At 35.1% G+C, this 15248-nt stretch overlaps 2 protein-coding genes across 2 annotated transcripts; one reads left to right on the forward strand and one right to left on the reverse strand.

Annotated features, from left to right (window-relative positions):
* The first annotated feature begins 202 nt into the window (after nucleotides 1-202).
* On the forward strand, nucleotides 203-7680 carry LOC110640136 (uncharacterized). The gene is made up of 3 exons (XM_021791328.2): nucleotides 203-474; nucleotides 841-1259; nucleotides 6609-7680. Exons 1-3 carry the CDS (start codon nucleotides 321-323, stop codon nucleotides 7416-7418), a joined length of 1383 nt encoding a protein of 460 aa, XP_021647020.1. The 5' UTR covers nucleotides 203-320; the 3' UTR covers nucleotides 7419-7680.
* A 1372-nt stretch (nucleotides 7681-9052) lies between these two features.
* LOC110640125 (uncharacterized) lies at nucleotides 9053-12078 on the reverse strand. The gene is made up of 4 exons (XM_021791317.2): nucleotides 11114-12078; nucleotides 10028-10098; nucleotides 9500-9902; nucleotides 9053-9407 (listed from the first exon to the last, which is right to left on the reverse strand). Exons 1-4 carry the CDS (start codon nucleotides 11243-11245, stop codon nucleotides 9216-9218), a joined length of 798 nt encoding a protein of 265 aa, XP_021647009.1. The 5' UTR covers nucleotides 11246-12078; the 3' UTR covers nucleotides 9053-9215.
* Nucleotides 12079-15248: the final 3170 nt, after the last annotated feature.

Raw genomic sequence — 15248 nt, forward strand, 5'->3', positions numbered from 1 at the left:
ATGAATCTTGAACCACCTGTGAAATGAGACTTACGTGGGAGAGAATGTATTAATAGTCTATGTGGAAAAACGGCACAGTTTTGAGATTGCTTTATATCATAGTATATTGAATTTGGGTTGAACCAAAATTTTATTTTGATGAACCTAAAATCGAACCAACAACTCAATTTTCTTTATTTTTTAACCCACAGCCCAACCAGCAGTACCATAATCCATTATTTTTGGTCTGTTTTCTTTCGGTTTTCAGGGTTACATGCAGCCCTATGCTCCCGGACTCGTGTACTCGAACTTTTTAACCCAAGTACTACTCACGCCCATTTATGATTTTACCATCTCCCGAACAGCCTCCTTTCTCCCTATCTCAATTTCATCACTGCTCCATGGAATTCAAATTTCGAGCTGTAGACGGCAGATCGCCTGCGCAGTTACCTTCGTCATCGACTATTGGATTCTTCTCTGCACAAGCATTTGGAGGTGCGTACCAATTCCAACTTCGACTTTCTCTTAGCTCCTGTTTGTTTCATGAGAAACAGTGAGAAAGTGAAAGAAAAATCTTTTTTTTTTAATATAAGATGTTTTATTTCCAAAATTTGAAGTCTCGGCTCCATGGACTAAAAAATTGTTAACAATATACGTCTTTTTTTTTTAATCTAAAAAAATATTTTTTTTGGGGTGCTGTTTGACTATTGAGAAAACTGTGACAGAGTAAGATAGCTTTCATTTTTAAGTTTAATAGCTAAAATTTTCTTAAGAAAATTAAGACAAGTTCAGTGTGCTTCAATTTTGTCCGGAACCAAACGCAAAAGTGAATTGTTTATTTGCATTGATTCTCCCTCTCAGCAAACTATCCAAACATTGATCCGAGACTAAGCCCCGAGTTAATGCGAAACAAAACACTCCAGCGCGAGATCGAGAAGGAGCGTATCAGAGAAGAGATAATCGCAAAGGAAATCGCTTGGCGTGTTCTCCAAGCCGAGGTCAGGAGAGAGCTGATGATGGAGAGAGAAATGGCAATGCGAGTAGGAGACGGAGAAGGAGGAGGCTCGACTTTTGGGGAAAGACCGACAATGCGGCTTGAACCCAGACCTTGGTTCCCTTTCATGAATCAATTTGACAATCGCCGGCTCGAAGAGCTTTCAGCATTTCATGGTCGTGGCGTGTTTGATTGGTGGCTGCAGTCACCAAGGGTATCAGAAGCTTTGGTGGCGCCTGTTGTTAAGCCTGCATTAGAAGATAATAAGGATAAACTAATAGTACTGGTAAGTTTCGACTAACTGTGTTTTTTTAAACATATTCTTCTTCCTGGAGATGGTTTATTCTGGTACACACTATCTAGGACATATATATTCTGTTACACACTATCTAGGACTTATATGCTTGGGGTCTCTTTCATTCCTTCGTACCTTATACTCCGGTCATGAAGTAGCAAGTGTATGCATTTGACTGTTATACACATAGTTTGGTATTTTTACTGTTAATAGGTTTCATTACCTGATCTCATATGAGTTTTCCTAGTTTGAACACTATCAAAATAAACTGCAAGTTTGAATAACAAATTAACAACTAATATTAAATTTTTAGTAGCTTTTCTGCTGTCTTTTTCTCTTACTTCTTTGGGTTTGCTTTTTTTGGGTGTCTGCAAGTTGGGTACTAATATTTTTAGAAAGAGTAGTGTACATTGATGGCTCTACTAATATCTTGGGTGCTAATATTTCATTTGCCTTGGCTGCCCTATATGTATGCAGTAGGTCTTTATAGTTTATACATGCTCCCTAACTGTGATTACATCAGAGGTGTAAAATGGGTTAGACAGTACATGGGCCTATTCTGCTTGGCATGTCAATAGCTACAATATTGAGCTTGTGCTGGGTCACTGGATCCTAGCCCCCATGCCAGGCACACAAGTAGATGTGAGCTGTTTCATGCGACGTGACCCCTTTAGAGGCATGATGCTATACAGTGGCAGGACAGGCTGGCATGGCATAGGTTAGCATCACCTTTGCCCATGGATTACTGGCATGGACCCAGTCCAATTGTATAGAGTTGTGTTGGCATAAGACATGCTTATCAGCTGGCCTGCAAAGGTTTTTTAGCCAATGGAGAAAATTTAGAATTCCGAAAATGAAGTTGAATGTTCTCTTTTATTCATAGTCTTGGAACAAAATGCTTACACAGGAAATGATGCACATAAAGTTTAATTTAAATGAAACACATCATTATTCACTGATAAGTTATTAGTTGTAATATATATATATAGGTAGAATGTCAATCTCCAAGAAGAAAAGAAATCACATTTGACATGGTAAATGCAAAGAGTAAAGAGGTTACTTCTAAAAGATAACTAAATCTTAGTTCCAAAATTGTCAAGATCAGCTACAATGTTCCAATTGATTTAGGGCTATGTTTTCAGAAAGATCCAAAGTTGCTGAGTCATTTCTCACTACCTGCGCCCCACCCCAAACACAACCCCCACCCCACACCACCCCCGGCCCCACCTTCCCAGGCCCCTCATCTTCTTAGGTCTGCCTATCACTACTTATCTCTTATAACTTCAAAGTGCTCATTCTTTTGTATTGTGTTATGATAAAGAGGATGGTAGCTGTGAGAATGTATAAGAGAATATATTGCATAAATAGGAATAATATTGTAACTAATTTCAGTAAATGAAGAATTCAATAATACTACAATTACTCTCTCTCTCTCTCTCTCTCTCTCTCTCTCTCTCTCTCGTTCTTCCTCTTCTTCTTCCCTATTCTGCTTCTTTTCCCTGTTCCTGTTCTATTCTTCCTTTTTCTTCTATTCTAGGTCTTGGAGACATTCAGAAGCCTGCTCATAACATATTGTTTTGTGCTTGCAACAAAAGGATAAACAAAAGAAAATAAATTCTTGTGCTTATTGTCATGGGACATGACATATTCACCCCATCAATGGCAACAATATCAATGTTTTTCCAAGGCAACATGCAAATATGAAAATTGTTTTGGAGATGATTGTGCATTCAAGATTTGTTTAAATGGAAAGAAAAAGAGTGGCCCCTTTTTCAATGCTTGGTTACTGAATGTACAAGTATATTATTTCATTGGTAGTTATCACTTTTTTTTTCTTGCATTTGCAATTACCATGTCAAAAGTCACTTTTTCCATTTTAGAGATTAAAGTTCTGCCTCAATATATAATTCATAAATTTTTCACAACTAATGATCTAATAGTGAATAATAATGTTCTCAATTAAAATTGAATTTTCTATGCAATCATTTTTGTATGCTAGTTTGTTCCAAGACTATCAATAAATGAGAATTTCATTTTTGTCCATAATTACTTCGTACCATTTGTAGCAGTTTGAATTTCATTTTTGGAATTCGTTTCTTCTCTCTGCTAAAAAAAATTTAAAATACTAAAAAAATTCACATGAGCTGGAACTATGTGAGTGGATCTGACTCATGGATGTAATGCATGACCTACCCTGCCATGTTCTAGGGATTTCATCACCCCATGCTTTGTCATCTTGTTCTGGCACATCACTATAATAGGTCGTCTCGTGCTGTGCTTGGCCTCAAAAAAATATTTAAGAATTTCATATTAATGAAGTTTTTTATGTATTCATTTTGTCTTGAAAGTTATGATTGATGAGATTATTGTTTCTTGTGTGAAAACTTGAGCTTAACTACAACTGATGTTAGCTTATGGAATATGTTTTTGTTGCTTTACCTTTAGTGGATTTTCATTGTGAGTTGGATACAGTAAACCTTTTTACCTGGAGCATTTTCATAAAAATTGGTGAAAAAATTGCCACAGAGCTTAAGGTAACAAATAAATGAATAAAAGCCCAGGGAGTTTCAAGGTAAAATTGTGTAAAAGGCTCCACATAGATCTATACCTTTACCAGTGCATTTCTGATTTGGTTTGAATACAGACACCAGATAGTTTTGGGGGAATACATTGATGCCCAACTATCTTGATTTTCATTCAAGAGAATTTGCTCATATACTTAGGTCAAGTATCACAATTTGATAGTTGTCAATTCAAGTAAATGAGGCATGACTTTGAGCCCCATGCACAAATGCTAATGTAGTCAGTAATAAATTTTGGACTGTGAGGCAGTGCTGTCCTCTGGAAACTCTTTTAAAATTAGCTGTGTGCTTCAAAACCCATTCCATAAAGCATTAAGCAGTGGGTATCTTAGAATTCATTGTCATAGCATTTTCTATAGATTGTATGAGCATATTTAATCCATGAGATGCTATACTGATCTCAGAGAGAGCGTGATTTTCCCTGATTATTTTGATCTTCTACTTAGTCATCTGCCAGCCTATAAGAAAAACCCCTCATGCCTCTTAAATATATTTCAGACGTTCTTGGAAGTGCTTTGGACTGTCTTTAAAGTAGTAGTAATAGTTGTAGTTATTTGAAATACTGTGCTTTAAAGTGACTGTTAGATGCATATAATTCTTATAGAATTCTTATCTGATATAAAAATGATACAAGTACTATGCTTCATTTAACATAGAGGCTTTATTCTAAAGTTGTCAGTATAACTGTTAGCCATAATTAACCTGTTCATTCTATTAGTTAATTCTTCTGCTGGTTTTGTGTTATGTACGGCCATTTAGTTGAAACAAATAAAAAATTTGAACAGTGAAAACCATTACTTTTTAATTCTGATGCAGAAATTTCTTGAGATGTTATTTGTCTGAATCATAATTTTAAGTGTAATAGCCGTAATCCTGTGTACTACCAACTGCTTTTGCTTTTGTTACTTCATCAGTTAAGTATATGGACATCATTGAAGATTTTCTTTCACAAACTATTAGAACTGTATTCTAATCAGTTAAGATTTATATGGCTCTTGTTGTCAATCATAAAACTTTAACAATTTTGGTTATGAGGCCTTTGGTTTTTGAGTTATACAATTTTTACTGGATCCTCTTCGCTTGATTTGAATCTTCACCAAAATTACTAGAAAATTAGGCCCAAGTTTTTTCATTTTGAGTGTTTATGTTTTAAGTATATGGACATTATCAAAGTAAAACTAGGATTTAAAACCACCAAATTAAGCAATCATGTTGAAGAAACCATTATGCATTGCTCTGGCCCCTTTGGTTTTATTTGAAGGTTGTAAAACTGCAAAAAGGCTCCTGACTTGTTTGAGTCAACATTCAAAAAAGCGTGCTAAAATAGAATTTATACAATTTAACAGTCCAAGTTTTGGCGAGTTTGTGATCCAAGCTTTTATAAGGAGTTTGTGATGCCAGATTTTGAATGGGACATTCGAATGTGGTTTTCATCCTTAAGTTTTGTGCTAAGGATTCAATTTGATGAAATCACATATATTTTCACTGTCTTAAAGTTGTATTTGCAATGCTACCAGTAATGACTAGCACCAACACCTCTCATTGATCCATGTAATGCAGTGGGATGCACTCATGCTCTCATAGTGGTGGGACTTAAGAGCAAAATCATGACAGGGATAGCAACTGCAGCTAGCAGTTCTTAAACAAAATAATTTATCTAATAGTTTTATCCCTTTTTTTATGGTATTGTAAATTATTGGGAGTTTTTTTTAAATCTTTTCTGTGTTTATGTTGCAAGTGATTTTTTTTTTCAAAACGCGAAGGAAAAAGTTCTGGTATTGACTAATCACTAATATGAACAGTAAGACACTTTAAATGCCACATTGATTTCATAAGCAATGGCGGCTAAGGCACACCATAAACAGCAATGATTCATCTTGTTTTTTGAGTGTGGACCATTGTAGTAATCTGCAAAACTACACAATCAAAAACTGTGGGTGATGATGCTCTGAAGTGCGCTGCTTTTGTCACTTAATAGTTATATTATTAATAAAATTTCATTACATGTTGTGTCTGCATTATATGTCCAAATAATTGTTGCTAGAATATTTGAGGAACAACCTGTTGCTGTTAATCAGATTGTTGCCATGGAGAAGCATGTCTGTGTCCCTTTGGCATTTCTAACATAGGTTACAATGCAAACAGATAATCGAAACAAACAAAAGAGGAGGAGGAAAAAGGGGGGGGGGGGGGGGGGGGTTGGGGTTGTTGTGGAGGAAGGGCTTCAGGTTCCTTGTTGACAGATGTTTTACTGAATAATGATTTTATCCTTGCATTGGATAAGAAATTAGTGAATTGAGAAGGGCTGGTTGAAGGACAGTTCTAAGACATTTTATCAAATATTGTATGGAATTTATATGTTTGTTGCCTCAGAATCCATTTCTTTCAAGAAGCTTTGGTTCAGTTCTGATGTTAAATTTGTTGATTAGTTTAGTTTTATGGTTGAAACTTCAGTAAACAAGGTAATAGAGATGGAAAAAGTTATTGGAAGGCTTGATTTTGAGAATAAAATGCATTAGTGGGCATTAATAGATCATTCTTTTTTAATGGCCAATGATGATTAATTCCTATTTGAAATTACAACCATCTTGGAGTTCTTAGCATTGAATCAAATGCGATATCTGGATACAGTAATGGTTATGAGTACTGCCCTTCTGGCTCTGATTTATTCAGAATTGAGTAAGAAAATGACCATTTATCCTGCAATTATAGTTGCATGACTACTGGTTATGTAGTGTGTTTGAGTATTCTGTCGCAGGCTAAGCCTGATCCAAATCATTGTGGAGCAAAGCGGAAGGCTGCAACACCACCTGAAGGAGGTGCTGCTGGGCTCCCATATGCTGGTTTAAAGAAGAAACTCAAGGAAGATTGGAGCTGCGCCCTATGTCAGGTTAGCGCTACAAGTGAAAGAGGTTTGATTGAACATCTCCGAGGCAAGAAGCACAAGGCTAAGGAAGCTAGATTGAGAGCAAATAAGATGGCCAAAAACCCAAGATCTATGCCATTGCCAAAGAACTCTACAAAGCCAGCTAAGCTTGCTACCTGTACAGCAAGCTTAAAACTAGAGGCAAAAGTTGAAGTGGAATCACTTCAAGTTGAGGAAAGTAATAATGACGTAGACGAGAAAACAGGGAATAAACAAGATCCAGTGAACCAAAATGACAAGTTACAATTGCTGAAAAATGTGCATGAAAAAATCTTGAAGAAAAATGGAGCAGCAAAATTGCAGAGAAAGGATAGGAAAGCAGAACTTAGGAAGGCAAAAAAATTTAAGTTCTGGTGTGAAATGTGTCAGATTGGTGCTTACTCTGCGGTGGTGATGGAGGCTCATAGAAAAGGGAAGAAACATCAAGGCAGGCTGGCAGAACTTAATCAAAACAGCGAAGCTGTGTCAACGATCACCACAATGGATGCTAAAGCTGGTGAGAAGGCAAAAGGTACAGAAAAAGAAAATGAGAAGATGACGGAAAGTGTCAATGATAATGAGAAAATAACAGAAACTGTTGCAGACAATGAGAAGATACTGGAAAATGTGATTGCAGATGCAGAAACTGTTTGTAGACCATGAGAAGATGACAGAAAGTGTGGTTGCAATGGAGATGGATCAGTTCAATCTTCAATTTCAAGTTAACGATCAAAGTTAAACCGCTTTCAGAAGGTATCCTTTAAGAGTACATAGACTTGGAAGTTCAAGGTTAGCTTTTTCAGTTGCCTGTATTTTAAGTGAATTAAACCCTTGTGTTTTGATTGGTGAATTTCATGAAATTCGCCAGCAAACAATTGACGTTTGGCCCTGGAAATCGGACGTTTCATGATCAAAATTATTATTATGCCCCCTTGTAGGTTAGAATGGAACACTCCTATGGATACGGTCTTTTAAAAACGCGTACCATATAGCAAGACCGACTCCTTTTCACAATGGAAACTTAGCTTTCAACCATGCAATTGCGAAATTAATACTCTAGCCAGATCACATGGTTCTAATTTTTACATTATTATTCCAACTTGATGTGACAGACCTTTTTGAGTTCCAAAATCCATGAATCCATGCTCGAAATCAAAAGTTTCTATTAGATAAGTACAAAAACCAAAAAGAATGACCCAACGTGATTGCTCTTCAACATGAAGGTTCAATGGTAAAATTCATCTAGACAGTGGCCACGGTTCTTCCACTGTAAGCATCAGTGATAACGTCAACAATTCCAATGGTTGAATATCCTCCCCACCCACCCAGAAGACGTAGCTATATGCGTTACTTGTGGAATTGGTTTTTGGCCCTCCCATCTCACGTCACTTCCCACACCAAACAAGAGAATATGCCAGTGAATGAACTATAATTTCCTTTGATTTGCTGAGCTAAAATAAAATCAACAGCACAGTGACAGAATTTGGAACCTATCATTAGTAATTCCAAGAACAGTGACAGAATTTGGAACCTATCATTAGTAATTCCAAGACAACTTCCTGGATTTCTCCGCCCTAAAGCTCTGCAAAAGCTGAGAGATCAGTCCAGGGCTTTTGCAAAAGCTTAAGGCACAATTAAGGAGATATGCCTCTTCCATCTCCTAAAGCACAAAGAGTGCTCCCCTGAATAAAGACCCAGATTCTCTAAAATAATTAATAAAATAATATGCCCAAAAAAATCAAGGCACCAACTAAATCCATAGCTATGGACAAGCTGTATATCATACATTTCCAGAATTTTCATTCAAGTCCTCCTCAACATTTTCATCATCACCACCATAGTGATGACCTTAATCTCTTCTTCATCTCATCTAAATCAGAGTCAATATCTTCTAGCTTACCTATGTTGACCGTTCATCTAAATCATAGTCAATTCTTGTGTTTTACTAGTTTCTTCAATACCCTGCTGCTTTTGTTAGGAGAAAAAGCTGGAAATCCTTGCAGCCAAGCCACCAAACCAGAGAGAACACAGGCTAGAAATGTTAAATGTTAAATGCTATAACCTTTTTAAACAAAGGAAACAAAACCATAATACACTCCTCAAAGAAGAGAAATTTTAACAAGGCATCGCCTCTTGCACATTGCACTTCAAAAGAGGCACATACTTAAGTGGGTAAATCAAGCACCTTGCTAAAGGAACCTCACTTGCAGGGTCCTAAAGCACCAGACCCATATACTCCTAAGTAAGCACTTTTGACTGCACAGGAAAAACTGACCAACAGAAATAATGAACACAAATTTGGTATCTCAGCATCAATTCATCTATGATTATAATATATGGATCTATTTTTCCTTTACAGATAAGAGAAAAATAAATATGAGTTAAACATGACAAGATTAGGCGAGGGAACATTTCCAACCTTACCAAAATATACTCTTCAATCACAATCGATATAAGAACTCAAACCCTCAACGCTACCTGATCCTGCCATGAAATCTTCCTCTTACCTGTCCGGCTTGATCCATTTCCAACACTCCTACAAGCTGATAACTTCATATCACTGTGTTGCTCATCACTCCCACCTCTTACTAAGCATATCTTTGGCTCATCTATTATCACTTCTCCATTAGCCTGTATTTCTTCCTCCTCCCTCTGCAACAAATTTCAATCATACAACTAGTTCATTACAAATGAAACGCATGAATTTGTTGCTATGTCATTAACAACAGTTACCAATTGATTACCGAAATCCGGTTCAGGTCAAAAATAGGACCATTGTTTCTAACAGAAACTTCCTTTCCGCTGTAAATCCTTTCCTTTATATTCAAGTCTGGAATTGTAGCTGAATTACGTAATACAGATTCCTTCCCAATATACGTCCTCTGCTTCTGGCTCAAGTCAAAAATTGGACCAAGGGTTTGCAAAGCAGCTTCTCTTTCACTGTAAAACTTTCCCTTTCTGTTTAAATCAAATCGTGAAGCCGGGCGCTGCACAGCAGCATCATTCCCAATGTAATTCCTTTCTTTGCTTTCTTTCCTTACGGTTCTACTAACATTTACTAAGTTCTGCTTCTGTCCATATTTTGGTTCAGAAGCAGGGTTTTGAGACTGGTTTTGCATCAAAAACTTGTATCGTTGCCTCAGAAACCTACAATTCAAAAGATAAACATTTAATTCAAACTTAAACTATATCTCATTCCAACTCAAGTGCAAATCCACAAAATATATGAGGGCATAATAATATATCCAGCCTTAATTAAATATAAAGAGTACCTGATTTCAGACAAAAGGGTCAATTTTTTCTGTTTCATCGTCTCCAATTTCTTTTTCTGAGCTTCTGTTTCCTGTTAAGTGTTTAAAGTTATAAGTCCATATACAGCTAGCTGAAGGCATTGAATTTGAAACCTTACAAGACGAATTGTTAACCAGTTAAAAGCCTGAAGACTACACATTTAAAAAGAATGTTAAAACCATTAGAACAAAAAATCTATGTTCCAAACATGGGCGCAGAAGGTTTTCAGTCAATTTCTGGGCAAAGCTAGGAACCCATAGTGTGGATTCTTCAACCTACTAACAGGAAAAAGGATAAAAGCAAGTTCTTCTTAAACCATATCAATCCACATGAACCTGTAACACTGAATAACACGTACAAAGTGCAAACATATAAAATCAAACAGAACAAAAACTAGGAATTCATTTGTGAAAAAGGTCTGTAAATAGACAGGGATAACCAGGCAAAATCTAAAGGATTTTCCTGTGAAATCCTGAAAGCAGGTAACCATCGAATGGAAAATTTCCAGCCAAACGCACAGTAGATATGGGTGAAGGCAAGTTCTCAAAAACCAAATAAATCAACATAGACGAACATAATCACAAAGAGGCATAAACCAAATCCAGATCGAAATCAGAAGTCCCAGATAAACGCATTAAAAATTTGCCAATAACAAAACAACTGATCTGTTTGGCTGTTGAGTGAAAAGAGAAAACAACAAAGAACACGCAAAGACATCAGAAACCCAAAAATTTCCCCCTCAAGTTAGCCTCACACCAATAAGCTTATTGAGTAGTGCTCGTAAACTCTGAATGAAAGTTTCGCTTTTCTTCCCCTTTTTACCCAGTTCTCCTCTACAACCAAACATCAAACTTATGAGCGCAACGATGCGCATAATTTTGAAAATTTATCTGCTTATTTTTATTTTTCCCAGGAACCAAACAAGCATAGGAAAACGCAACATATAGAAAACCTGTAAAATTATGAACAAAACCCACAAAAGGAAATCTAACAGATAACCAGATCTAGTAAAAAAAAACCCCCGCTAAAGAAACCAAAAATCTATGGAAGCCAAAACAAACTATTACCTTGCACAACTCCTCATAGTCCTGCATAAGACTTTGATGCTTGAGCCTGGTTCTTCGATCCTCATATAGAGTTGTATATGGAGAAGGAGAAGACTCCAAAGCAGCAGAAACACCCTTCATCCTCTTCATCATCAGATCGAATCAGAAATAAACAGAACTACCCCCAAGGCAAAAACAGGGAGCTGGACCGGGAGGAGGAGAGAAATAGAGATAAAGAGAGAGAAATGAAGAAAGAAAGAGAGTTCTATGAGAAAGAAGAAAGAGATAGGAAAGAAACAATAAAAGGAAAGGAAAGAAGAGGTTAGAGAGAGACAGGGAGAGAAACAAGAAAGAGAGAGATGGGAAGGTTCTCGCTTTCCTGTTTTCTCTGTGAAACTCTGACCAAGACAAAGAAAACCCAAAGAAGCCCACATAATTCGGTGAAAAAAATGTTTCTTTTGAGAGTTGAGACAGTGATGAAGATGGGATTTTTTGGGGGGGTTGCAGAAGGGTATTTCTGGCATCCTTCATATTTATTTGTTGTGTTAAAGAAAGTTTTTTGTGAGGTGGGTTTGGTTGGAGGACAACATTTGAAGACATCTACTACCATCTCCTCTCTTCTTTTCTTTTTTGTTTTACTTCTAACAAAAATTTTGGTACAGCTGGGCCATTGGAGAGAGAGAGAGAGAGAGAGAGTTGGGTGGTGTGACTCTTCTTTGTTTTTGATGGAAGGGGGGGGTGCGTGGAGTTTCCATGTTTCTACCTTCTTTGTTATTTAGGCTCTGTGTAGAGAGAATGTGCCTTCTTTACAGAGAGAGAAGTTCGATGGTGAAATCAATGAGAATGGGTTGCGGCCTTTGTAGTTAGGCTTTGCTGGAAAAGCAATGCAAAGAGAAAAATGGGATGAGGCTGTTTTCTGATGCTTTGTTGTTATAGCAGTTGTTGCTAGTACCTTATTTTTAGGCTTTTGTTGGATTGTGGTGGGATGATGGTCTCTTTCAATAAGAGAGAGAAAATATGCTTTTCATTTTACACATTATTATAGCCAGCTCTGTTCTTTGTTCACTTACCCTTATACCCTTCTCTCTCTCTCTCTCTCTCCTTTTTTTGTCCTTCTTCCCGCTTAGCCTGCAAGAATCTGCCTGTTAAAAAGTAATGAATAAACCTAATTTTGGCTTCAGGACAGCAACAAATTTGCAATTGCTAATCTGATCTTCAATCCAAGGATATATGTTAAGGGTTTAGATCATCATCAACATTTTTTTTTTGGGGTTACTGGTAAATTCTGCAAAAACCCGTTATTTATTTTTCTTTCTTTAGCTCCTAATCCACTGATCCACACCTACCTTATGGACTATTAGTGTCTTGCAGGTCCCTACCAGTACCAGCCTAGCCACCACAACAAATTGACAGAAAAACTTTTTTGTTCATGGTCTTTAAATGCTGATGCTTATGGAAAACCTAGCCAAGGAAGCTGAAATGCAACCAAATTTCCAATTATAGGAATTCTTTTCTTAATGTAGATCAATAATCACATTACTAATGGTACTAAAGGATAACAAGTTCAAGAAGCAACCATTCAAGAACTAAAGTTCTTGGGAAAAGGTGAAAAAATAATAATAATAATAATAATAATAATAATAATAATAAGGTTCTGGTTCTCTCTTGAAGTTGGTTTCCCTTCTGTTGCAATTTTTGTCGGTGATCTCTTTCCTTATGACTGTTTTCTTTGGAAATTGATTTATACAGGGAAGGTCGGGGAGACATAGACGGTTTGTTTTGACCTTGTTAAATGTTATATTATCGTCGGAGGGAGAGAGAGAGAGAGAGAGAGAGAGAGAGAGAGAGAGGCCCCTTTGTTTGCTCCCCCTATTTGTCTTTCCCATTGACGTCGACAGGTGAGAGTGATGTATTTTGCTTTTAATTACTTAGACATAATCCTAAATTAAGCACTAAATGAACTGGACTAAAATATATAATATTTTAACTGTATTACTTAAATTTATCAAATTGAATAATCAAATTTATTAATAGAGGTTATCTTTATTGACATGATCTTAATTTAAAGTGAATTAGATGATTTGGTGTTTTATTAATTACAAAATAATTATTTATTAGTCTTAATTTTCTTTTTCCGAATTACAGGGAACATGTTTGTTTTAAAAGTGTTTTATCTTTTAAGAAGTTTTACAAAATTATTTAGTAAGAAAAAAAAAATGCTCAAAGGTACTATTGACATTGAAAGTTACAAATCAAAAAATCACTTTTTAAGAAAAAGCATCACTTTATATATTATTAAAAAATAATATTTTATTATTAAAATATATTAAATTTAATTTTAAATTATTTTTTAATTAATATATTTAATAAATTATTTTTCCTAATAATAGTTAGGATAATAATACCAAGTAGACACTTTGAAATCATAATTGTGGTTTGAAGGATTTTTTTTTTTTTTAATAAATTGTGGGTATCAGAGGGGTAGAGAGGTTTAAATGGGTATAAAATAGCGAGAATAATTTAAATAGACCCCTGAATTTTTCATTAAAATTTAAATAAGTCTAAATTAAACTTTTTGTCTAAATGAACTCATAACTATCTAATTAAGTTCATGCAAGTCCAGCTTTTGTCAGAAACCAAGCATTTGTGATGCACGCACAAAGAAAATAATTTTAAAATAGATTTTAATTTTTATAATATATAAAGGTAAAAGGCCTATTTTGGCTATCAAAATATGGGCTAATAATTATATAAAATTTTAAAATATTTTGAGATCTAAATAAATTTTTCAATTTCTTTTTTAAAAAAATAAAGCAAGTACTTCAAATTTTAAAAATATATCAAATAAGCTTTTATTATTTTAGAGATAAATAAGTTGTTTAACTTTTAAAAATAGATAAAAAAAAATCAATTATAATTTGCTTCTAATATAAATATAGCTAAAGTCAAATAAAAAGAATTCTCAATGCACGGGCTACACATTAGCAATCTTACGTATCTAATTTGCAACATCATAGTGAACATCTGCTGCATCCTATGGTAGATTAACAAACTGTTATTTACCAAATAAGTCAAAAAGTTTCACTATGGGTTTATCATCTTCGTAATAGTTTATATAGAGAAGATTTTTGAACTATTCGGTAAAGAATAACTTATCAATCTACTCCATGATAAAACAGATATCCACCAAAATGTTGTAATTCAAATACACTGATTGCTGATGAGGACCTATGCATTGGAGATCTTCATGCACGGCCTTTGCTAGATTTATATTAGGGGCAAATTATTATTTAATCGTTTTTTATCTATTTTTAAAAGTTAAAGGACTTATTTATTCTTAAAGACTTATTTGATTTATTTTTAAATTTTTGAAAGACTTATTTGATATTTTTTTGTTAAAGAGCTTAATTAGACTTTGAAATAATTTAAGAACTTTTATGACTATTTGGCATAACTTTAAGGGTCCAAATAAGCCTTTTACCATATATAAATAGGTCAATTCTTGTCGTTCGCTTGTTTCTTTGTTTTCGAATCTCAAATGGCCCACTCCTTTACTTTCAATCGAGTTGTAATCAATCGCCTCTCCTTATAATTGAACATATTTTTCCCTTGCTTTCAAAAGCAAGAACCTTAGCTTTTAGTTTAATCTAGAATAAAAGAAAGGACAAATTGGTTTACTTGAAATGAATTCTTGCTTAAAGAAATTCCTTTACTCACTTTAGCTTTAGCTTCAACTGCTTTGAATTGGGCTTCCTTTCCGCCATCGTAGGTAATAGTCTTAAAGGCTATCAACATAGTCATCTTTGTCGTAAAGAATATTGAGGCTTTCTACTATGTGTTGAGCCTAAATGAAGATACAAAATGGAGGCAGCATATCCAGTCCGAAGCTGAGCAATTTATAAGTGTTTCTGCCATGTTGTCATATATGATTGCCAAATTGTTTAATAAGGATAAAATACAAAACCTCATTAATCTTTATGGTTATACCACTCTTTCTCTTTCTCTTTCTCTGGGTTTTCTTTGTTTTTGGTCAGTTTTAAGGCTTTCAAATTAAAATTTAGCACTCTCCTTTTGTGGTTAGCATTTTTACTATTTGATAGCTTAATTTGTTTTCCTTGCTATTGTAACAATAATCCCATCAAGCTCAATGAGGAAA

Source organism: Hevea brasiliensis, chromosome 17 (genome assembly GCF_030052815.1).
Source record: "Hevea brasiliensis isolate MT/VB/25A 57/8 chromosome 17, ASM3005281v1, whole genome shotgun sequence".
NCBI classification, from domain to species: domain Eukaryota; kingdom Viridiplantae; phylum Streptophyta; class Magnoliopsida; order Malpighiales; family Euphorbiaceae; genus Hevea; species Hevea brasiliensis.

What these genes read in the sequence shown, in the direction of transcription:
- LOC110640125 (XM_021791317.2), bottom strand. Translation starts at nt 11,245, where the DNA reads ATGATGAAGAGGATGAAGGGTGTTTCTGCTGCTTTGGAGTCTTCTCCT. An exon ending in ACTATGAGGAGTTGTGCAAG is followed by an intron (nt 10,099 to 11,113) that starts GTAATAGTTTGT and finishes AACACTTAACAG; the next exon opens with GAAACAGAAGCTCAGAAAAA. An exon ending in ACCCTTTTGTCTGAAATCAG is followed by an intron (nt 9,903 to 10,027) that starts GTACTCTTTATA and finishes TTTGAATTGTAG; the next exon opens with GTTTCTGAGGCAACGATACA.
- LOC110640136 (XM_021791328.2), top strand. Translation starts at nt 321, where the DNA reads ATGATTTTACCATCTCCCGAACAGCCTCCTTTCTCCCTATCTCAATTT. An exon ending in CTCTGCACAAGCATTTGGAG is followed by an intron (nt 475 to 840) that starts GTGCGTACCAAT and finishes TCTCCCTCTCAG; the next exon opens with CAAACTATCCAAACATTGAT. An exon ending in AGGATAAACTAATAGTACTG is followed by an intron (nt 1,260 to 6,608) that starts GTAAGTTTCGAC and finishes ATTCTGTCGCAG; the next exon opens with GCTAAGCCTGATCCAAATCA.